The 25245-nt window shown below is 43.8% G+C and overlaps 1 protein-coding gene across 5 annotated transcripts in view; it reads left to right on the top strand.

Annotated features, from left to right (window-relative positions):
* Nucleotides 1–25245, top strand: part of DOCK1 (dedicator of cytokinesis 1) — a 283605-nt gene that overhangs the window by 205976 nt on the left and 52384 nt on the right. For all 5 annotated transcript variants that reach the window (XM_063163002.1, XM_063163003.1, XM_063163000.1 and 2 more), the window contains exons 34-39: nt 5161–5246; nt 5434–5590; nt 9023–9063; nt 10406–10496; nt 14252–14371; nt 24249–24338. In XM_063163002.1, coding sequence (XP_063019072.1) covers nt 5161–5246; nt 5434–5590; nt 9023–9063; nt 10406–10496; nt 14252–14371; nt 24249–24338 — 585 coding nt within the window. The remainder of the gene's footprint in view (nt 1–5160; nt 5247–5433; nt 5591–9022; nt 9064–10405; nt 10497–14251; nt 14372–24248; nt 24339–25245) is intronic.

Raw genomic sequence — 25245 nt, 5'->3', positions numbered from 1 at the left:
TTTGGAGGAACCAGCCACATCCTGCAAGGAATAATCAATCTGTCCATTGATCATTCAGTTCTGAGTTTGCTGAGTATCTCAGGTTGGCCTTTGGGGAATGAAAACCACAGGCTTGGGAAAAGCAGAGGGTTGAAGGAAAGTCTGGGCTGGATGGGACCTCTGGAATTAGTCTGGGCATAATCTGGGTTATCTGGGACCACCTGAAGCTCAGTTTGGAATATCCCCAGTGAGGGCTGCCTGAACATTTCTCTGGGTGAGCTATCCAGTGTTTAATCCTGGCCTTTGGAAGGTGTCCTTGCCTGTGGCAGGGGGTTTGGAATGATGCAAGGTCCCTCCCAACCCCAACCAGGATTCTGTGATTCAGACTTTCTGCTTTTTATTTCCCAATGGAATTTCCTTGGGTCAGCTTGTGCCTGTTTCTGTTCCATCTCCTCTCTGAGCACATTTTGGGTGTTGGAATGTTTGAGTTGAATTTTCTCTGAGCTGAGCAAACCCAATTCAACCATTGTGGGTTCTGCAGCACTCTGCCCTCCTTTAGACCATCTCCAGCTTGCCAGGGTCTCTCTGAGCTGATGGATCAGAGCCAGACATGGAATTCCAGCCATGGTCCCACAAGTGCAGCAGTCCTGTTGCTGCTCTGGCCATGCTCTTGCTGCTGCAATCCAGGACACGTTTAGGCTCCATTGAAGGGGGACACTTTTTTCCTGTTCAGCTTGGTAAATTGTTTTTTTCCAGTCACTTTCTTGCCCTTTGTGTACCTGGAAAAGCCTTCCGTGAGATCTTGCTCTGTGATTTCCTCAAGAACTGAAGTGGGGATGCCTGGTCTGTCGATTCCTCACTCATTTTTTTGTCTCTTTTGTTTTGAAGTGATAGAAATAGATAAAATCTATTTTTTTAAATATCACCAGTACCTAGGCAAGCTTTGATGCTTAATGGGTCGATGTAATGTGCTGCTTTATATCCTTTATATGCAAGTACCAATTATCCTTGTCCAGCACTGCTTCCAGAGAGAACTTCCAAATGGCATGGTTGGCTGCTGTTAAACTGATCTGCCAGAAATCCAATTATCTAACCTTATTAGTCACATCAACAAGGGTTTAGGTTGGCTCCACTTCTCCAGCAGATGTATCAACCTCATGATTTGTGGGGGAGGAACTGCAGTTTTTTGCAGGCCCGTGATGCTGTGATGGTTTGTGTGATAAACAGGCAGCTTTCCCTGTGGTGGTTTTCATTTCAGGAGGGTTTGGGTTTGCCTGGTAAAACCAGGAATAGACAGAAGAGTTTTTTTTTTTTTTCTCCCAGTGTATTTAGGGACAGAACAAGATAAATACCCCTTGTTTTTACAGAAATCTATTAAGGCTGACTGAATTAAAAGCTGGAGTTGCCCATTTTGTCCTCTCCCTCTGAAGGTGCTTTGAAGCCTTTTATAAGACTTCAAAGTAGCCTGTACCTCAAAGCAGGAATCCCATCCTAAAAACAGTGTGGGACTGAAGCTTCCCTGTGGAAGGAACACCTCCTCCTCCTCCCCTTGGCTTCTCCCTGGGCTGGTTTCAGGAGCAGAGCCTCTGGATCAAAGGGAATGTGTCAGAGCCACAGGAGTGATGAAAGAGAATTGGTTTGATTGTTCAGGGCCTGCCCAGGTGAGTGGGATGGATCCTGTGGTGCCAACAGCAGGGAAAGCTTCAGGTGAAACAGCCCCTCAGCTGGAATGTGGAATTTGGAGCATGGAGAGCTCCTGGTGTTGGTGCCTGGTGCTCCCAGCTGTGGCTTCATCCCTCATTTCCTACCTGCACTCTTGGCATGAATTTTAACTCGCCTTTTGTGGTCCTGTGTCACTGCTGATACCACATTCTGCTTGTTTGGAATTGGGCCCATTTCTTACATTTAACAATTAATCTCAGGACCACCAAACAGTCACAACAGCATTTTGGTTGTCACATGCTGATTATTGGTGAATTTCAGATGCATTTCATTCCCCCTAGTCAGAGGTTACCCCTAGCTCATCAGAATCTCTCTGGGCTTTCAGAACCTGTAATTCCTTATTAAGTTTTTTTGCCACTTCTGAGCCCTGGGTTAATTTCCCTTTCCCTGTGCTGTGGATTTGCAGGCAGGACACAAGTAAATGACTCTCCCAGCTCCTGTGATGCCACTGAACATTCAAATCCAAATAACTAATCCCTCACAAAGACTGGTTTCAATAAGGAATATTTTTTAATTACCTACAGTTGAAGTGTAAATGTGTACGTTTTCTTGGTTTCTGGCCTTTTGGAAAACATCAATAATCCTCTCTGACTCCACCTGATCATGCAGTGGCCCCCAAAGTGATCTCATCATTTTGAATGGCTCCAGATCTGTTTCCCAGCTGGAATGCTGTGGAAAAGTAGGAAATAGAACAGATGAAACCTTTGGGAGTAGCCACCAACATCCATAGAAACCTGTGAGCAAAGCTTTGCTGTACTTGGGTGTCATTTCTGTGATAGGACTAATTTCTGGTGGTGTGATCTGTCACTTGAATTTTATATGGCAAATTATTATTAGCCCACATCAAAATGAATTTATAGCAGCTTGGAGGGCTGGAAGTCCTCCTCGTCAACAGCAAAATTAACTTGTCAGCCAGTGCTACAAATTCAGCCTTCCTTGAGGTGAACCCAAGCCCAGAAGTGATCAGTTGAGTTGACATGAGATGGCTCACCCTGATTTATTTGCTCCAGGTGGGAGATTGCACAGGCAGAGGAAGCACTGGAGGTGCTCTTTGCTCAGGTTCAAACTCTCATCCTGAAGAGAGGCTGAGATCTTGATCAGCTGTGAGGGAAAGTGGATAAAAATGTCCTGTGATCTTCCTGGTGTCACCCCTCAAGCTTTCAGTGTCAACAGGAGGATGTGAGTGTGGCTCACTGGTGGTGCAGATATTCCCCCTGAGCTCCAGAAAGAGCCTCAGCAAGTGGCACTGGCTCTAATGGAAACATTGGAGATTTGGCAATTCTTCATTTGAGACTAAATCCCATCACAATAATTGCAGGCTTATCTATGCATTAAATTAAATGTAATGCATTTATAAAAACTCAGTGCATTAGGGAAAAAAAAAAAGAGAGAGAAAAGGAAAAATGGAGTTTATCAACAGATGCCAGGTGCAGTGTCCCAGAGCCACTGGCTTGTGCAGCTCCAGGGTCACATTCCTGCTCCCATCATGGGCAGTGATAAACCTCCAAAGCTCCATAAACCTCAGCTGGTGTTGCTAAAACCTTCCTCCATGGAAAGACCACAGGAGTTGTAACTGATGTGAAATAACATTTATTCATTTGGCTCAGATGATGTAACTGATGTGAAATAACATTTATTCATTTGGCTCAGATGATCAGCATCACAGCAGCTCCGTGAGAAATACCAGGAGTGACTGAAGAGCAAAGATATTGTTAATAATCCTAAAAAAACCCCAGAATGCCACAAGTCTGGCTCTGTTCAGCCCAAGAGGCTGTTAGGGGAAATGGCCCAACAAAGCATGGATTTACAGAGGTTTAAGTAAAACTGATAGTGGGAAGATCCTAGAGATCCTGCATGACAAATGAAATTTCTCTTCTCTATCTGAGTAATCTCTTTCTAAAAAATACATCACCTGCAGGGCTGGGGCTGGCAGCAAGTGTCATTTTTCACTTTGGGTTAGAAAGTCAATTTTATTCTGGGCTCATTAGGGAACAAGATTTTTGTGGCTTCTCTGTTTCACCATTGTGTTGTTTCAGTGTTTTACTCAGCTCTCTGAAATGGAAGCGTGTTTGGCTCTGGGAGGGGGTGGATTGCATTCTCTTGCCTTTTCTCATCTTCCTGTCTTTATTTTAATAACGGGTTCATTATATTCTCTGTGACCAGGGGCAGGACCTGAGGGAGCAGCTGGAGCTGTGTCAGGGGGAGATTTATGTTGGATATCAGGAAAGGCTCATCCCAGAGGGTGCTGGCACTGCCCAGGCTGCCCAGGGAATGGGCACAGCCCCAGGGCTGCCAGAGCTCCAGCAGGATTTGGAAATGCCCTCAGTGGGGTTTTTGGGGTGCCAGTGCAGGGCCAGGAGCTGCACTGGATGATCCCTGTGGGTCCCTTCCATCCCAGAATATTTAATGATCCAGACAATCCATTCTTTCTCCACGGGTACATTATGTGCTGTTAATATCACCTGCAGATGCAAAGTACATCTCTTGACATTTACAGAATGTTGGGACTCTTTGTTCTTGTGCAGGGGCCCTTTGCTTCTCCTCAGCATCCTTGAGGGGGTGGCTTAAGGAAGTGACAGTGAAAAAGCCTGGTGACAAATGTTCTGTCACCCAACTCCCACTGGGAGCACTGGGCTCCCATTCTGCTGCCAGGGCTCCCAGCTTGCCCAGCCTCTCCTGCTGAGATCTCTGACTGTAATCCTGTGGCTCCCTGTGCTTATTTAATGAAGAATTAGGAATTAGGTGACTTCACTGATTCATGGCAGAGCAGCAGGCCTGCAGTGAGCCTTCCTCCACTAACAGTTCACATCCATTCCCAGCAGCAAGAGCTAAAACCCTTTGTAATCATAAAAAATCCAGGGAATTACCCAGTTTGCATTTAAAACATGTTCTGTTGGCCACTTAGGTTTGCATCCTTTTAATATTGCCCAAATAAAATTATTTTTGGAGTTGTTTGAAACTCCCTTCCCTTCTGCAGGGTTTATTAGCAGCTTGATCAGGTTGTGTCCTGCAGTCAGTGTGCTAAAAAAGGGGTGTCAGGGGTGCTGGGGGTGCACCCAGCAGCGTTATCCAGCCTCAGGTGTTGCCTTTCCTCTCTCTGAGAGCTTCCAGCATTTTTGTGTTCAGTTCTGCTGCTGGGGACATTCTGTGTCTCCTTTCTCCCTGCCCTCAATTCCTGTCATTAATCACCTTCTTTAGTTTTCCATAATGCAAATATTTACACTTCATTTAACAGCACGACCAATGATTCCTTGAACCAAAGAAGTCCTTGTAGGGCAGGAGATCGTCGTGGAGAGTCTAAAAAACCAGAGACTGCAAACTCTAAAAGTCAATCAGGCTTTAAAGCAGGGGCTAAACGTCTCGCCGAGGCACCCAACCAATCTGTGAGGCATTGAGGCTACAGTAATAAAGTGAAATATTTGCCAGCTGATTATTTCTGCTTGCTTTGTTTAATTACAGTTCGAAAACGAGATCATCACCAAACTGGATCACGAAGTGGAAGGAGGCCGTGGAGATGAGCAGTACAAAGTGTTATTTGACAAAATGTAAGTGTTGATCAGCAGCAAAATTTATGTCACGGGGAAGTCAGGAGAGAGAGCAATTAGACTACAATGAACTTTGTAGCCCAGAAATAATTAAAATCTGTTAACGATGAGCAGTATTTAAAACTGCACCTGAGTCAAGGTTTTTCTCTGCGTGTGATTAACAAGGCGAACTTAATTGGTTTTTCAGTCTCTTGGAGCACTGCAGGAAACACAAATACCTGGCCAAGAGTGGGGAGACCTTTGTGAAGCTGGTGGTGAGGCTGATGGAGAGGCTGCTGGACTACAGGACCATCATGCACGACGAGAACAAGGAGAACCGCATGAGCTGCACCGTCAACGTGCTGGTGAGCAGCAAAACCACCACAAGTCACCACAAAACCACCACAAATCACCACAAAACCACCACAAATCACCACAAAACCACCACAAGTCACCACAAAACCACCACAAATCACCACAAAACCACCACAAATCACCATAAAACCACCACAAATCACCACAAAACCACCACAAGTCACCACAAAACCACCACAAATCACCACAAAACCACCACAAATCACCACAAAACCACCACAAATCACCACAAAACCACCACAAGTCACCACAAAACCACCACAAATCACCACAAAACCACCACAAATCACCACAAAATCACCACAAATCACTACAAAATCACCACAAAATCATCACGAATCAATGCAAAATCACCACAAAATTGCCACAAATTTGCTGTGAAACCAATACAGAATCTCCACAGTGTCCACAAAATCACCACCAAATCACCACAAAACTACCTCAGAACCACCAAAAATCACTGCAGAACTACCAAAAATCACCACAAACCGTGCAAAAAAATCACCAAAAATCCCCACAAATTCACTACAAAATCACCAAAGATTGCCAAAAATCACCACATAACCACTGCCAAATCATCACAAAACCACCAAAAATAACCACAAAACCACCACAAATCACTACAAAATCACCACAAGTCATCACAAAACCACCACAAATTCACCAAAAGTTGCAAAATCATCACAAAATCTCAACAAAATCACCACAACTTCTATATCACCCAAAAAAAACCACCACTAAACTACCAAAAAACCAACAGCAGTCCCACAAAATCAATACAAAAATCACCACAAAGTCACCCAAACCCCCATTACCCTCAGAATCCTGCACCTTTAGCAAAGGACTTGTGTCAAGCAGAGTGTCTGTTGGGATTCTTGTGGAAATTTGGAATGCTTTAGGCTTTTTCCTATTTTTTTTCCTATTTTGGTGAAGGCAAATCTATGAAAACATGGATTATCCCTTCTTTAATTGTTTCTACAGAAAGATTTAAGGAGAAATGTTACAGGGCCTGTTCATTGACATTTACAATTGGTGTATAAACAACTCTGTGCTGAAAACCACTTGACATACAGAATGTCGGAGTTCTCTGCCATTTACTCCCAAAATTCCCATGGATTTGCAATCCCATTTATATTCTGCTCTCTGCTCTCAGCCCCTTTATTTAAATTATTTTGAATAAATAGGAATTGGAGGTACTATTTGATTCACAGCAGGAAAAACTTGGCTTGTTTTCCTCACTAATGGGAAATTTCCTCCTCTTAGATCCTGAAATTTTGGAGTGTTCACCCCATACACAAATCTTGGTCCTTTTGGGCTGGAGTTGGAAGCAATAATTGTTCCAGTTGTACTCAGACACATCATGGTCTTTGGTGGAGATTTAGAAAATGAGATTTTACAACCCAAAAGTCAGCACCCATGAAAAATAACTTTCAGGCACCCCAATATAACATGAACTAAATTTGATTTTTCCACTGTTTGGCACTGACAATTCAAAGCTTTCCTCCCCATATCATCATCAAAGCTTTGATTTTGCTTAAATACATGAGGCACAGCCAGTGTTTATCATTTATGTGATCTGGCTGATGGATTTTGCTCAGGAAAGAGCAGAGCAAATAGTTTGCAGCTTTTTTTCTTTTTTATTTTTGCATATAATATAGTTTTTAGCTTTTTTATTTTGCATCTGATGCAGTCCTGGCCTCGTGCAGTGCAGCATTTACCCCGCCCCATCTCATCAGCCACGAACAAAATGGTGCCCACTGGAGCAGGAGAGGAGATGGAGGCATCAAATCCGAAATTGGGTGTTTATTTTTAGTTTGTTTTTCCTCTCTGCACATCAGAAAGCATCAGAATGTTTGGGAAATGGGCGAAGAGGAGGGACTTGGAGAGTTGTCACAGGCTGGTGATGCAGCCAGTGCTGTTGGGCTGCCTGCAGAAAGGTCACGGCGTCCTCCTGAGCAGAGCCCTGCCGGAAAATCCTGCCAGGTCTCCAAGCAGGATGGCAAACAGCACATCACAGTCACCACACACGGTGGCAAACTGGGAAAATTCCCTTGGAAAAGTGAAGTTGTTTCTCCTTCCCTTCATGAGAGCACTCAGAGCCTCCTCCCAGGAATTCTCACCATCCCCATGGGGGTTTGTTCTCTCCAGGTGTCTCCCAGCAGCATCTCCTGCTGCTGGCTTTGGGCAGCTGAGTTTGGAGGCATTTGCAGGTGATGGATTTTGTGGGTGGTTTGCTGCTGTCAGGTGCAGTCACTGTGAGACTCCGAGCACAGCCCTGTGGAGCTGCTGGAACCCCAGGAAGCGACGCAGGGCGGAATTTTCCGTCGCTTTTGGTCGCTGGGATTTCAAACCTGAGCTTGATTTTACACTCCCACTTCCCCTCCAGGGCCCACTCAGCCTTTTCATCCTTCTCCAGGTACCTGAAGTGAAATTCATGCCTTTGCAAAAATCCAACCCACGGCTGAAACTCGGCACAATTCCCACGTGAGGTCTCACAGAGTTCCTAATTGGGACTTTATTGATCCCCAGCTTTTCCTGGGATTAAATTTCTCTGCACTGACGGTGGTTTAACTGGGAGGGTTTGATCTGCCCTGAAGCCAGTGCTGCTGGGAAAGGGTCTGGAGCCTCTGAAATAGTCCTGGAATAAGCCACCATTCCTCTCTGAAATGTCGATTCTGTCATCCATTCCAGTTCTCTTCTAAGGGATCACTTTTGTGTTGGATTTATCCCTCTGCCTCCTCAAACTTCTTGAATTTAGCATTGAAATATATTTATTTCAGTGAAGAAGGACTTTCTTGGTATTATGTTTTCTTAGGTACATTTTAAATTTTGGAGGCAAACTTGAAATTTGATTCAGAAATGCCTTGAATGTCTCTCCAGTTATCATATTTTGCATTTACAATATTTGCACTGTTAACCAGTTTATCTCAAGGCTGGAGGCACTCAGAGGAGAGTGATGCTGATGTGTGACATATGAAACCAGACAAATAACACTAATCTGACTTTGTATTTCCAAGGAAACTGTTAGAATCCAACAGCAGATGATGTATGGTTCAGAGTTCAATCCATGGAACAACTGTTGCTTAAAAATTTTGGGTTTGCTGTATGTTAGAAAATTTTCAGCTGAAAATGGTTAATGATGTGTGACTCGGAAATGCCAGCAGCAAATTTCTGGCACTATTGTTCTTGCAAATTCTTAACCTTTGCAATGAGACAGAAGCCCTAAAACATTGCAACATGAAACATGCCAGCATTTGATTTTCTGAGTTAAATAACTTGTGTTCCATCACTGGAGGCATATTTCATTTTGCAGTTTGGAGGCTGATGTTACGCAATTATGAATTTTTAATTTGGAGCGCGTTCTGTGTACATTCCAAAGTGTGAAATCAAAGACTTTGTAACCAAATTATGTTGTTTTTCAGAATTTCTACAAGGAGATCGAGAGGGAAGAGATGTACATAAGGTTTGTAAACATGACTGGTGACAAACTGCCTGACACAGGCTCTGTAATTGGGGAAATTAAGTTCATATTAAGCAGTCACTTGGGGGCTGGAGGAGAAGAGTAATGAAAAATCACACCTTGGCTGAACCTGAAGTGATTCAAAAGCTTATCTGCACTGAGAACGGAGTGCTGGAAGTGAAAGTCAGGAGATTATCTCTGTCCCCTTTCTCCAAGTCCTTCAGTTCCATTACAATGAGCACTGAAATACTCAGGAGCCAGAATTCTTCTGCTGGTGAAGAAAACAAATAAGCTGAGCAAAGAAATGATGTTGCCTCCTGGTGAGGTACAAAATATGTGACTTGGAATAAAAAAACTGTTAAAGAATACCTGACTGATACTTATTTTAAACTTAAAGCTTTCAAAATCTCTTTTCAGACCAAGTAAACGTGGAAATATTGTGCTTTATGTAAACCTCAGGGTTCACAGTCCCCCATTTGTGCTTTGGCTGACTGTTCCTTACACTGTTGTGCTCAAATGATGAAGTTTGTGTTTGTAATGCTATTTTAGGTATCTAAATGTGACTCATTATTCATTCTCAGGTGCTTGTTATCTTTTTGGAAGAGTTTTCACTTGTCAGCTCTCCTCCTGTTGTTTAAATGGCTTTAATTGTCTTTTGGAAGTTTGCAAAAAGAATAGGAAATGGCAGGATTGATAATTGTGGACAAACACATGAAGTGATTTGTTGTTATTTAGGTCTGCCCTGTTCAGCATCTCTATAAAGACAAATTGCCTCTCATTGTCAAACCCCCAGCCAAATTCTCTGCAATTTCTGTTAACAAACTCATGAATATCAAACTTGAAAAGATTTTCACTGGCTTTTTCAAAATACAATTTTTAATATTTTTGTGGGGATTTCTTTATTTGTCAGTGTAAAAATCTTCAAACAAATGAAGAGAATCCCCTGCCAGAGGTGTGATGATATTGAAGGTAAAGAATGAAACTTACTCCTGTCCCCATAGCTGAACTGTAAAAGTGCTCTGTCTTGCACAACATCTGGATGGGATTTATTACTCACCACAAGTCATTCTCATTGTGTTCAGTCAAAGATTGGACTCGATGATCTTGGAGGACTTTTCCAACCTGAATGACCCCATAATTCCCTGAGTGTCCCTTAAGAACAGCACAGTAGAAATGCAGATGGTCCTAAATGTTGTTTGCACACAGGAATGGGAACTTTAACCAATCCCACAAATATTTACTTGTTTGAAGATAGACTAGAACCCTTGTAATCTTCAAAATAAATGATTGAGTGACATTTTGAACCCACTGTTTTTAAGAGCCATTGTTTCTGCTCCTGTTTAAGGTACCTGTACAAGCTGTGTGACCTGCACAAGGAGTGTGACAACTACACAGAGGCTGCCTACACCTTACTCCTGCACGCAAAGCTCCTCAAGGTAAACCCCAAAACTCATCCTAAGTCTGGGAAATGCCAGCAGCAGCCAGCCAGGGGGGTGCTGGCACTCAGAACAGCTGCACTTGAAGCCAGTGAACTGCTCTGGGTTCTCATTTTCACATGGAATTCATCCCCAGAGGAAAGCACTGCATGGCAGAGCTGGACCTGGGGCTGGAGTGAAGGGAATGTGGTCAAGTCAGCACCACAAAATGCAAATTGCAAATATCCAGACTGTTCAATGTGTTAAAGCCTCGAAGCAGATATTTTAGTAAATGAGCTCTCCACAGATCTTTTGTGCAGGGAGTGCTGGAGCCCCTGCTCGAGTGCTCTTGGGTGGCTGGAACTGATTTCAGAAAATTGCAGAGAGATTCAAATGGCCTTCTCTCCAAGGTCATGCCTTTAAAAGGTGCATATCATTTTAATGCTGTGTTATCCACTTTATGGCACATTTGAAGAGGCACAACAATACTGCCCCTCTTCAAGGAATGCTTGGTGTAGCCTGCAATATGCACAAATAACATGTTACCTGCACAAAGTGCCTGAGATAAAGCATTTGAGTGTTTAGCACTACCCACTGCCAGCCAGAAATGGAGTGAAGCTGTACTTCAGAAGCATTCATCTCCTGAAAACATTCTGGAAGGAATATTTTGTGTGTGACATGCAGCTTTTTTATGTGCTAATGTCACAAATGTGGGAGCAGGTACCCACTTTGCTCTCCTGGTTGTCACTTAGGAAGGTGCTGTTCTTGCCAGCAGACACTTGTGTCATGAAATCACATTTAATATAGCTGAATCATCACTGAATTCCTGGGTTTATGTTTTAATTTTGAAAAGCAGTTAATGGGAAAATTAAAAATCTCAATGTGATAAGAATTAGAGGTTTTGGAAGAGTTTGATTTAGTCCTGTTTGTCTTCCTCACATTTCACACCCTGCAGTGAAATCTTTCTTCCTCAGGGAGTGCTGGATCTCCTTCCACCCCCCTGAAGGACATGACCTCCCCAGGGGCAGAGAATCAGGGACAGAATAAATGAGAATTTCATTTTCCCCTTATGTCCTGCTCATTCCAGTGTATTGCAGCCTCCTGGTGCAGGCAAAGTTTCCCTTCCCATGGCAGGGGATGGAGCCAGATGGGCTTTAAGGTCCCTTCCCACCCCCAGCAGGCTGGGATTGTGTGGTTGCACCCATGGTGCCCCTCTTCATCCAGGAAAGGGAGCTCATCCTCAGCAGCCAACTGTTCTTGGCAATCCTGGCTTTCATTTCAGCAATCCCCAGCAAAGTGAGAGTGTCAAATATCTATTTTGAAAAGTTGAAAAGGGGAAGGTGTTAAATGAGATCCTTCTGATGGATGCACTGAGAATTATTCCTACTTCTGAGCTGAGTAAACTGCATCCAAGCCATAAAAAGACTAATTATGATGCAGAGTGTACATGTGCAATTTAAATTAAGACACTCTGAAATGTATTTACTGTGTTTTAAAATCATTAGAGGGTTATTACACAAAGAAACATCTCAAAGATTCATCTGGAGTGCAAAAGCACTGTGCCCACTCTACGTGGATGAACCTTGTAGACAGGATGAAGGATTCACTCCCCTCCATGGGGGCTGTGTTCCTGAATAAATGATGGAATAAACCATGCCACAAAACCTCACTCAAACCTCACCTGCCATGGCCTGGACTTGTTAGACAATTTACTTTCTGTGACCTCAAATCAGTTGTGGCTTTTCTTAGGGGATGTGCTCAGGGAGCAGGTGAGTGTTTCACTAAATGTGCTCCTTTGAATTCAGTGAAGAGCTCCCTGGGAAGAAATAGCCATTTTTCTTTCCTTCTCATGCAAATCGATAGCAAATGCCAGGGATGAATTTGTCACAGGTTTTCATCCCTGAGTGGATGTTTGTTTGTAAGTATAATTTCATTAGAGGCTGGAATTACTTTATTATCAAAGTGTATCAGTCTCTAGCTCAGCCCTGAGTGGAGGGAGGAGTTCGGTGTTGCCTCAGGAGCAGCAGCACTGGGGGTGTGGAAGTGAGCAGTCGAGTGTTTCTGTCAAGCCTCAGGACAGGATTTTCAATGGCACTCATCATGGGCAGATATTTCATCCCAGTGATTTTAATGGGATCACATTGAGGGCAGGACTGAGAGTGGGTGAGAATTTCACCTTTAAATCTGCAAGAAGGCTCTGTCTGTGGAGGGAGAGAGGCCAAATTACTGCAAGCTGATGAAGCACGCTCAAGAAAAGAGATTTTGTTGTGTTTTCAACCCTTTTTGTCAAAATTGAGGTGTTCAAAACTAACAGAAAATAGCAGCTCTTAGCATGCTGAAATAAATTGCATCACATTGCAGGCTCCAGCAGGTTTGTGTTATTCAGAAACAGAGTTCAGAACAGAGCTGTCAGGGGTGTCTGCATGACCCAAACACAAATATCTTGGCCAAATCAAGAAGTGATTGGGTGAAAATTAATAATATACAGGAGGTAAAGTAGCAGTGATTCTGGAAATCAATCTGGGAGTTGCCCAGAGAAGCTGTGGCTGCCCCTGGATCCCTGGAAGTGTCCAAGGCCAGGTTAGATGGGGTTTGGAGCAGCCTGGGACAGTGGAAGATGTCCCTGCCATGGCAGAGGGTGGGATGGGATGGGATGGGATGGGATGGGATGGGATGGGATGGGATGGGATGGGATGGGATGGGATGGGATGGGATGGGATGGGATGGGATGGGATGGGATGGGATGGGATGGGATGGGATGAACTTTAAGCTCCCTTCTAACCCAAACTATTCCATGATTCCTGTGATTGACATTTTCCTGTGATCCATCAGGCATTTTCTGGAAGAGCCAGATCTGCTAATTGCAGACAGGCTGGATAAAGTTAATTATGCTTTCCCTGCCTCCAGAGATCCTCAGTGAGTTGGAGCCATCCCATTTCCCTGCCTGCAGCCCTTCCCTGGGATGCCTTGTGCAGGCTGCCCTAGAACAGAGGCTGGACAGAGCTCCAGAATAAAGCAGGGATTGATTCAAAGCATCTCTTCCATGGACCCACCTTGGGCAGCACCAGAGCCCAGCCAGGGCTGCACCCAAGATGAACCAAAATGGCCCCAAAATGCACGGCCGGGCACGGGCTCTGTCCCTGGGATCAGTTCTGCTCCATTTGCACCTTGCAGTTCATTGTCCCATTCCAGCTTTAGCCCCTGCAGTCCCACCCTGCTTGTTTTTCTCTCTGCAGCCCACGGGGTTTGTGCTCCTGGGCTGAGATTTGGGTCATTTGTCCTTGGTGCCCAGCTGGAGCAGGAATTGTTTTGTGTCCCTGCTCTGTGCACAGAGCTCAGCATCCCTGATGTGAGCCCAGCCCCACACACTAAAGCAGCACAGAATGTGAAACATTGAAAAGTTAAACCTGAGGCATCACCTTTGTGTTGATGGGTCTGGGCTCCAGGGTTTCTCCCACCCAAGGTGAAGTGTTCACTGTGTCCCCAGCAGGTTGTTCCCATCAGCAGGCCAAGGTCACTCTCATCAAACTCACCGAGCAGAGGAGGACACCTCCAGAAGCTCCCTCCAGCTGATGGATGTAATTAGCCTCCAATTACAGCATCCAAATAAATGCTCCTTGTGCCCAAGGAAGCAAAGGGCACAGCTGTGAAAAAACCCTTTGTTGGTGCATTAACTGCAGTACCACTCCTTTAAATAAAACCTCTCTTTGATTTCACTTCAGAACTCATAGCTTTGGATTTGCTTTCACTTTTCCCTTTTTTTGTGTGTGATTTAGTGGTCAGAAGAAGCATGTGCAGCACATCTTACCCAGCGGGATGGATACCAAGCTGCTACTCAAGGACAGCTGAAAGATCAGCTCTATCAAGAAATTATCCATTACTTTGACAAGGGCAAGGTAAAAAGGGAAGAAAAAAAGTGCAAATGTATTTCATTGCTTTTCTCTCAAACTTATAAATTTAATAGTAAACATAGTTTGCATCCAGTGACCTTCAGGAAGCACTTACAGATAATGATATTACAAAAAAAAATCAAAATAAATCAGTGGTACATTTATAACTCATCTCTTAAGGGTAAATCTATGGGCATATGATGCCATGGAGTAAATAAAAAAGTGATGCATGTAATTTGGAGGACTTTTTCTGGCAGTTACAAGAGCTGAGAGAATCCTTCAGCTCCCCTTGTTTTTCCTCATGTACACCAAAATAATTCCCTCAGGGCCTGGATGTCTGTGGTTGATATCATAAATATCCTGGGATGAGGATATTTCATTGCAATTGCATCTTTTAATGCAGAAGGAAATTGCATTTGGCATTGCTTGGTGTTGGAGAGGAAGGGGGTTAATGTGGGAGACATGGATGGATCAGGGTTTGGGTATTTCAGGCACGAAATGTTCCAGTATAGAAGTAGAAATCTCTTTGTCAGAACATTTCAGAAGTGGAAACTTGGGGTTTAAAAGTAAACAGAAGTGGTGTTTTCTGGTAAAATTAGAATATTGTCCAGCCAGCCCATCCTTTCCAGGTGAGTTTTTAGCAGAATCAGATTAAAATCCTAGAATAAATGTGATAGGAACTCTCATTTCTATCATTTTGCTAGAAATGTTGCTTAAAAAGTCAAATTTTATAGTTAATCTTAATGCAGTATTTAAAAATTGTTAATGAGTGATGCTAAAAGTTGTAGTTCTGGATTGGGGTAAAATTTGCAATTCTGGACTGGGATAAAATTTGAAAAAATACAATTCTGGAGTGGTGCACAAATGGCTGTTTGGGACTGAGGCTGCAGGAGGTGACCTGGGGACAGTTCCTGCTGCCCAAAAAGCTTTTCCTGGGTGAATGAGCAGAATCTCATTTGAATGAGAGTCACAGCTGATTTTAATGCTTATTTTAATCTTACATTCCTGTCTGGAAGGAAAACCAGGAGTTGCCTATTTTTATTTTCTTGGTTTCATTTTGCTTTATTTTATTTTATTTTATTTTATTTTATTTTATTTTATTTTATTTTATTTTATTTTATTTTATTTGTCTTTATGGCTTCCTGTTGGTCCTTTCTTGTGCCCAGGCACTGGGAATTGTTCTGCTGACCAGCAGTTCTGTGCAGAACTCAAGTGCCAGGACTCCTGTGTGATTTCTGTGTCTGTGAGGAGATGATTTATTTCCAAACTGCTCTCCCCTACTTCCAGGTATTCCTCCTCTCACTTTCTGGTCACTCAAGCTGGTGATAATTTTTCACACTACTCCATGAAAAGGGAAATAAAAAAATCAATATACACTGAGAATATTCATCTTGTGTGATTTTGCAAATGTCAGGAAGCTCCAAGTGGAGGTTTCCAGTGTGGATGGAATGTAATCCTCTCATTTGGGACATTCTGACATTAAATTAAATCAACTTCTTGCATTCCTTGAGCAGTTTGCAAATGTAGCCCAGCAGCTGCTTTAGCTCCCCACGATCAGTACAACACCTGAAACAGCCTTTGCTGTGCATTTCTGGGACACTGAATCCATGCCCAAACCAATTTCTGCTTTTTTTTGTGCCATTATCACCCAGCTGGGTCCCTGGCTGGCAGATCCCACTTGTTTGATTTCCCTTCCCATTAGGTTAACAAGAGGTGTCTGCAGAAGGTCACCAGCCCTGGGCAGCTGTGCACACACTCCAGGCTTTTCCACAAGCTCAGCAGTTTTGTTTTCCAGTTGTGAGCCTGTGCCTCTCCCAACCTTCAGGAAGCTCTTACAGATAATGATATTATAAAAAAAAATCAAAATGAATCAATGGTACATTTATAATTCATCTCTTAAGGGTGGATATATGGGCATATGATGCCATGGAGTAAATAAAAAAGTGATGCATGTAATTTGGAGGACTTTTTCTGGCAGTTACAAGAGCTGAGAGAATCCTTCAGCTGCCCTTGTTTGCCTGATGGGAAGCTGTGGATTTGGGAAGGGAGGGAGATGTGCGACTTAGATTCCATGTGTAGAAGATATGGAACAAAGGAATGTCCTAAAATTTGATTTAAAACATTGGCTTTTTGTTTTTTAAAGGCTGGTGTAGTTCAGCCTCTCAAAAATCATGATTCCTTTCTCTTGGCAGAGTAATTTCCCAGGGGAACTCACAGTTTTCTTGCCTATTGAAAGCCAACCATGAGGCTTATCCTTAAATATTGGCATTCATGGGCAGGTGAATTTAGATTTAATCCTCCACACACAGGCTGGAGTGGAGTGAACACTTCACTGCTGGCCAAAAGTGCCTGAGAAATTTGTAAGTGAGAACAGGGAGCTGGACTTGCCCCAGTGCAGGGATGTGGCACCTCCTGTGGGCTGAGAACAAAACACTGGCCCTCACCAGAGTGTCCCAGGTACTGGCAGTTCAAAATCCACATAGGGTTCCTCATTTTAATTTCTATTTTTAATCTGTTATTCTTAGGATGTTTGTTTATTCACCTCTATTTCACTTTTGGTCCTTGAACCAACCTTTTATAAAGCTGAAGTACAACTTTCACCTTTAGATAAGGAGCATTTCTCAAAAACAACTTTTGCATTTTCAGCTGTTCTACTTTATGGATTAGATTCCTGATTAATTACACTCTTCATTCTTTTTCTAAGCTCCTGCTTTCCACAAGGAAAGTTGTTTCCCTGATACAGGGATCCTTTTCTCTCCTGGACCATTCTTCACTGCCCTGCACTTCCCAGTCTCCTCTCCATCTCTCTTGGCTTTTGCCCTTAAAATCCTGATCCTCAGGTTTATCCCAGCAGTCTGACCCCTCCTTTGAGCTGCTCTCAAGTGTTTGCTCTCTCTGTGTTTTCCTGAAGCTTTATGATTTCCAACAAAGCCCTTAATGCAGGGACTTTGCTGGAAATTCTTGGGTTGGAATGTCCCAAGGTGAGAAGGGAAATAGTGATGGGACTAAAGGGGATGGGAGAAGGGGTGACATTTTTCCTGTGGGAAGGAGCTGGTGGAAATCAATGCTGATGAGCTCCTGAATCCAGGGAATGCTCCTTGGCAAAAATAAGGTGTTGTTTTAAAGCAGGTTTGGTTGTGGAGCCACAAGGGAAGCAGCAGCATTCCTGTTCCTGCCTGCTGGAATGTGGGAATGGCCACAGGCTCAGGTTTGCTGGTGATGCTGCTGCCCATAAATCAGGACAGGTTTTCCACTGCTCCTCCATAAATTGAAAGTGTTGGTCCTGAGGAGAAAAAGCACAATAAATGCACACTGCTCATTTATTTCTGCTCCGCCTTTCTCCCCTCCTCCTCCAAAAAAAAGCTTTTACTGCTTACAGCAGCCACAGAACAGAAAATACCTGAAATTATACAGCAAATGCCATGCTTTGGCTTAAAAGGCCTTTTTTTCTGGCTCGTGGGATGACATCAAATGGCTTTTTCTTCCATCTTAACAAGTGAGTGGTGAAATTCACCTGTCTGCCAAAAATCTGTGTGAGGCTGGTGGCCAGCTCAGCCCCAGAGCTGTCCTGAGAGCTGGGAAGGACAGAGAGTCTTGGGAGAGAGAGGATACGGAGGCTGACCCTGTTCCAAATGAATATATTTATTTGTTTAAATAGTTTCCAACCTGGCTATGTCTTGAATGCAGTGCTAACAATAGAGAGATGCTGAGTTTTAGCATTTTATTTCAAATATTAAGCCTTCATGCTGGTTAATTAACAGTACCTGAAATTTAACCAGCTTAGAAAGTCTCTGACACATCAGAACATGGCACCATAATATTCTTCTCCCAGACTATTTCACTGCTCCTGACCATTAACTCTGCAGGAGCTCAGAAATACCCTGAAATCCTCCTTTGCTGCTATTAACCTCAAAAACTAAATTGGATGCTGCAGTTCTTTCTGGCCAACAAGCAATCCAGCTTGAAAAATAAATTAAATCTCTGGGTTTTCCCTAAAACAGATCTCCTGCATCTGCAAAGTCTTGCCCATAACAATTTGCAGCTCATGTCTACACAACTAAATTTAGGCTCTGCACATTTTTCTTACCCCCTGAGTATAAAAGAAGCATTTTCCTTCCAGTATCAGCAGCCTCTCTCCATGGTCCCCTCTCCAGATAAATTGTTTCTCCCATTAATGAGTTGTACCTCGTACAAATCCTGTGTAGGAGCTCCCTGTACAATTCATTTCTCCAGAAGACTTGCCATGTCCTGGGCAAAGCTGGGAAAGCTTCCAAGGCAGGAAATCTGTGAGGCAGCAGATTGGGAGTTATTGACCTTCAAGAATATAGATTTCATTTATCAGGGTCCTGGGCCCCAGCCGGGCTGTCCTCACCTGAATAAATTGGCTCTGGAGCAAACAGCTGAATTTTTCAGAGGCTTGTGAGACACACAGTCCCTGTTTCTTTGAAAATGGTGGGAAAATCTCCAGGTTTAGGTTGGTTTCTGTGATGTTGGAGGTGTTGTGCTGCAGCTGCACAAAGGAAAGGCCTGGTGATTCAGGAAATAGCCTCCGGTTGCATCAGGGGAAGTTTAGGTTGGATGTTAGGGAAAGTTTCTTCAGGCTGCCAAGTTCGGTATTTTCAGGGTTCCCTGTGGCAGGAGGGAAATGATGAATCTGACTCCATGTTCTTAAAAGGCTAATCTATTATTTTATAATATTGTATTATTTTAAAGAATGCTATACTAAACTATGCTAAAGAATAGAGAAAGGATACAGACAGAAGGCTTAACAAGATACTAATTAAAAACTCGTGGCTCTCCAGAGTCTCAACACAGCCTGACCATGATTGGTCATTAAGTAAAAACAATTCACATGTTGGATAAACAATCTCCAAACTACATTCCAAAGCAGCAAAACAGGGAGAAGCAAATGAGATAATATTCCCCTCCCTTTTCTCTGAGGCTTCTCAGCTTCCCAGGAGAAGAAATCCCAGGCAAGGGATTTTTCAGAAAATATGGTGACAGCCCAGGGCAGTGGTGCAGTCCCCATCTCTGGAATTGTTCAAAAACTCTATGGATTTGACACCCGAGGACAGGTTTTATTGTTCAGCAAGGTGATGGTTGATGATCTCAGAAGTTTTTTCCAGCCTTAGAGATTCTGTGGACTCCTGGGCCTCTGGAGCTCAGGGCTCTCTCCATTCAAGAAATTGAGTTCCATAATCCAAGTTCTCATTGCTCCTCTGAAGGAACAACTGGACAGCTGGGAATTCCAAACAGAGATGTTGGAGCACAGTGAGATTTTTTTAAGAGGCAGTAGAAACAAAAAGTGGGTGCTTTTTCTCTTAGGCAGAGGTCTTGGCTGGAGAGGGACAAAGTTAGACTGTCAAAAATGGAGAGAATCTTTTCCTTTTCTCCCTTTTTTACTGTGTATTTGCAGTACAGTAGATTTTCAGTACACTCCTGGAAGTGTTCCATTAAAGATAATGTGACACCCTGTCAGCAGGAGAACTTGTAAACTGACTTTTACAGAAACTTTAAAGGAATTCCAGTAATTTAAGCCAGAAACAAATGTTCTAATTGAAGCTGCTCTGTTGGGAGGGCTGGGATTGTTTAACCTGGAGAGGAGAAGGCTCCAGGCAGAGCTCAGAGCCCCTGGCAGGGCCTGAAGGGGCTCCAGGAGAGCTGGAGAGGGGCTGGGGACAGGGATGGAGGGACAGCACACAGGGAATGGCTTTAAGCTGTCAGTGGGTAGATTTGGATTGGATATTGGGAATTAAGAATTGAACCCTGGGAGGGTGAGGAGCGGCTGGGATGGAATTCCCAGAGCAGCTGTGGCTGCCCCTGGATCCCTGGCAGTGCCCAAGGCCAGGCTGGACATTGGGAGCACCTGGGACAGTGGGAGGTGTCCCTGCCATGGCTGGGGTGGAAGGGGATGATCTTTAACCCAAATCATTCTGGTGTGATTCCATGGTCTGCTTTTCTCCTGTTCATCTCCACTTCCTTGCTAGGAAGAGTGCAAGGATTATGTAATTATTGTCTGTTGTACATGAACTAAATCTGGATCACGTTTAATTTGAGGATTCATTTTTCAGGCTCTGGAACATTTAGAGAATCCATTATTAATATTAATATTCAGTAACATCTAAAGGCTTTGTTCAGGCTAGAGGAGGTGCAGCCTCTGCTCCGACGTGTTTATGGTGCTGACAGACAAAGGTGGGAAGGTGAAAAAAAAATCAAAGGAGATTTAATTCTGCTAAAGTTGTTATTTAATCAGTGGCAGTGCTGTGGTACCTATAGGCAGTGATGTGTAGGCAGAGTGTGTCTGCTTTCAGAATCACTGAATGGTTTGGGTTGGGAAGGACCTTTAAAGGTCACCTGGTTCTACCCTGTCACAAGGACATCTGTCAGCTCTCCCAGGTTCCTGCAGCCTGGCCTGGGACACTTCCAGGGATCCAGGGGCAGCCACAGCTGTGCCAGGGCCTCCCCACCCCCACAGGGAAGGATTTCTTCCCAATATCCCATCTAAACCTTTTGCATTCCCAGACCTGGTTTGGGAACACATCTGTGCTCATCCAGGAGTCAGTGGGAAGAACCAAAGGAGTTTGTCTACAGTGTTGATGCAAATCAAAAATGATTTAGGTTTCAGTTTATTTCCAGTCTCATTTTGGAGAGGGGCTGGTTAAATCTGGAGCACAGAAAGAGGAAGCACGACAAGGGAAGTGATAGTCACACAATTGTCTTTGAAATTAAAATATGCACAAGTTATGGATGGCTGAAGTTCAGAAGAAAATGGCACTCAAAATGAGGGAAGGTTAAGTGATTTTGAAAGCTTTCACTTGCTGACTTAACAAACACCTGAATATTAGTTCAGCTCCTATAAATTGGTGCTGTATTGCCCTTCTGAATCAAAATGAACTCATCTTGGTGTGTGAAAATGTCCCCCTTCTTCTGCAACTGTGCCTTTACTCTTAAATTCATGGTAATTTTTGTTTAAAAATAAAAACATGTCCTGTATCATCATGCTAGATTAGATCCATAATATGGATAAAAACATTCAGATCCTTCCATTTGCAAAAATTGCGTTGCAGAGCGTTCAGGCTGCCTTGTAATTTCCTGCAGACGTGATCCCTCATTACCGTGATTGTAATTAGTCCTTCTGATGCGTTTTTCACCTTCAAGGCACTTTACAAACATGAGGCAACTCATGCTCATTCCAGTCCTCTTCCCCAGATAAATAACATTCTGAACCTTGTTGGAGAAATAAGTAAAATCAAGAGGAGGGGTCGAACATCACGAGGAGCTGCAAAGCAAGGTTAATGATGAACCAGATTCTGCTCCTTGTGAGCATTCATGGCTTTTTTATCTTAAATTAGGTCACCACTTTGTCCAGACATCATCCCAGCTGGTTTTTGCAGGACTCAGAAGCTCCTTTAACCTTGCTCAGCCCCACAGTGCAGTTTTCAGCCCTTATTTTGTCTTTACTTGGAGGGCAGGAATCTCTCTCCTTTCTCCGTGTGCTCTCCCATGTTTTTCCCTCTGCATTTCCTCACCTCCTGCACCATCAGCAGCTCCCTCCCTGCTCCTGCTGCTTTCCAGCCATTCCCACTCATTTTGCCAGGATGGATAACCTTTCAGTCCATCCCTCCCCTTGAAAATTGGCTCCTTTTTTCCAGAGAGGAGCAGGGATGGCCAGTGAACCAATGGGACCCAACTTGGTTTTTGTGACATTGGCATGTTCCATGTGAAGACTTGCTGACCATTCATCCTTAATGTTTTATTCTTATTTTTCAAATCAGCATCTAGAACCAGGAATTTTTCTAAAAGTCTTATTTTTTCCAAGTTTTCCACATGTACTAAGGATTGCAGTTTCACCTTGCAGATCAGTAGACAAAGAGAATTCACCTGGCACTGATTTTGGGGCTTTGAGTGTGGAATTTCATTTGTGTGGCTCAGGGTGTAAAATATCTCTTATTTGCACTTTCAGGTGCTTTGAAGAGAATGAGATTGAGGGATTTTTATGAGATGGATACAGGGATGAGTTATTGTGAAGGTTTCACCAGGTCACATTTCCTCTTCTGTCCCCAGCATCCACCTCCCACCATCCTTGGAAGTTGTGGTGCTTCATCCCAAACTCCCTGTCCCCAAAAGTGGATATTTTGGGGGGAAAATGGGGAATTGTGTGTTCAGCCCTTCCCCTCAGCCCTTCTCCATCCCCTCAGGATTCCACCAGGACCATGTGTGGCCTCATGCTGAGAGGAGAATGAGGTGGTATGGCCAGAGCATTTAAATTTAAGATGAAGGCTAAAGATAAAATCTGCATTTCTAACTTATTCTGAAACTCATTTTTATAATAAAGTGAGGTCAGCAATGCCAACCAGATTTCAGCAGCAGAGGTAGATCATCAAGTTTGATCTTAGGTAGCCTGGTGTGCTAATTTAAGCATATTTTTGGGTTGGAGTGGTTCTTTATCTTTGGAGTGGAAAAAACAAATGAAAAATGCACATTTAAAACCATTCTTGCTGCTCCTCATTAAGATTGTTGCCTTCTGAGGAGCTGAAGGATATTGTTAAATTTCTTTGGGTCACTTGAGACGGCTGCTGAATTTCATGGTTGAGGAACAAGAAGAAGAAGAACCAATGGAAATATAATGAGTATTTGTTCAAAGCAATATCTGCAAATTGCCTGTCCTGTCTAATACAGATTACAGATATTAGAGGGAGAGAGAGGTGATTATGAAATATAATCAATCACCAGCCTTGCTCCAAAGCCTTAGGTCCTGGGTTTCTTGGTGGACGGGCTGTGTTTACACATTACTGGATGGGCTGGCAGGAATCATTTCATTTCTGAAGCTCTTTGATCATTTCACTTGATTGGGATCCAGTAAATTTGCATCCTGTGCCAGGGAAGGTCATGGAGCAGATCACCTTGAGTACCACCAGGCCAAGAGCGCTGATGGCACCTGGGGTGTGTCAAAAATGGTGTGGAGCAGGACCAGGGCAGGGATTGTCCCTCCGTACTGGCACTGCTCAGGCATCTCCAATCCCGTGTCAAGTTCTGGGCCCCTCAATGATAAAAAAGTCATTGGGGGGCTGGAGTGTGTCCAGGGAAGGGAATGGAGCCCCAGGAGGGGCTGAGGAGCTGGGCAGGGGCTGGAGAATCCCTGAGGAGCTGGGCAGGGGCTGCAGAATCCCTGAGGAGCTGGGCAGGGCCTGGAGAATCCCTGAGGGAGCTGGGAAGGGCCTGGAGAATCCCTGAGGAGCTGGGATGGGCCTGGAGAATCCCTGAGGAGCTGGGCAGGGGCTGCAGAATCCCTGAGGAGCTGGGCAGGGGCTGCAGAATCCCTGAGGAGCTGGGCAGGGGCTGCAGAATCCCTGAGGAGCTGGGCAGGGCTCACCTGGAGCAAAGGAGGCTCAGGGGCCCTCGTGGCTCTGCACAGCTCCTGCCAGGAGGGCACAGCCGGGGGGAACAGGGACAGGAGCAGAGGGAACGGCCTCAGGCTGGGCCAGGGCAGCTCAGGGTGGATTTTGGGGACAATTTCCTCATGGAAAGGTTTGTGCAGGCCTGGCACAGCTGCCCAGGGCAGTGCTGGAGTCCCCATCCTGGAGGGATTTAAAATCCATGTGGATGTGGCACTTGGGGACACGGGGCAGTGGTGGCCTTGGCAGTGCTGGGAATTGCTGGACTCGGTGAACTTGGAGGGCTTTTCCAGCCTCAACAATTCCATGAATAGAGACATTTATAACCCCAGCACAGCTCTTTGCACGTCAGATGCTCAGTGTTTTCAGGCATGTGACACAATTCATTTGGTTGCTTTATCCAGATTTATTTGATTCTAATGTTGATGTTTAACCAAGGTATGTAATTCAGCTTCTTTTTGTTGTTTTGTGATTTTTTTTTCCAACAGATGTGGGAAGAGGCCATTGCCTTGGGTAAAGAACTTGCAGAACAGTATGAAAATGAAATGTTTGATTATGAACAACTCAGTGAACTGCTGGTAGGTTTTTTTAATGACATAGACACTGCAATAATTTATTTCAGAGTTGAATTTCTAAGCTTTTAAAATTATATAAAAAATACTATATCAATGACAGTAAAATTCAGAATCAAATACCCATCATGGTTTTGTTGGACCAATGTCAATTAACTGGCTACCAGTGGATTGTCTGAAAAACATTGAATTTATTTTTTTTAGCTGAAAGAAAAGCATTTCAGTAATGTTAAGCTGATTTATTTGGGGTATAAAAGGAAATTTTGAATTTAAATATAAATGGGGACATGAAAAAAAATCCCCATTCTCTCTCAAGTGTCTTTCTATATTCACATTTCTTTTTTTAGGTATGAATAATCCCCAAGCATTCATGTCTCCAGTCAGTTATTTTTGCCCTGACGTTACCCATTCATTATTCCTGCACCATTTTTTCCCTCCTGTTCTCTTCCAAAGAGATAAATGGCAGCTGTCACTGTCCCTCCTCAGGTCCCAGCCATTTCCACAGGAGTTGGGATGTGATTCCAGTTTGTTTCTGAAAATTCTTGACTCTAAAGTTTTTGATGCCTTTTGCTTTTGCGCTCAGAGTACATTTTCCTCAATTTCTTTGAATTATTTATCTGTTTTCTCTATCCCAGTGTGTCTGAGCTGGGCATTCCTGTGGTGTTGAACTCAGCTCCACACAGCCCCAGCTCACTGCTCCTGGTGGGGTGGGCACAGAATATTCTTCATTTCAGCATAACAGGAATTGGGTAGGATTGTTCCTGAGCTAGAAATGGTTGTCAGAGGTGATTATTCACCAGGGGTGGCTACTCTCCCAAGTCCCTCAGTTTAATTTTCCATCTCCTTTTTGCTTGTACATGGGAACGTGAATGGGTTTGTCACAGAGGCAGCCACTCTTTAATTATCCTACTGG

The sequence above is a fragment of the Melospiza melodia genome, chromosome 9, assembly GCF_035770615.1.
Source record: "Melospiza melodia melodia isolate bMelMel2 chromosome 9, bMelMel2.pri, whole genome shotgun sequence".
Classification (NCBI taxonomy): Eukaryota; Metazoa; Chordata; class Aves; order Passeriformes; family Passerellidae; genus Melospiza; species Melospiza melodia.
The sequence above is the reverse complement of the archived record's forward strand: the minus strand, read 5'-3'. Positions and strand labels throughout refer to the sequence as shown.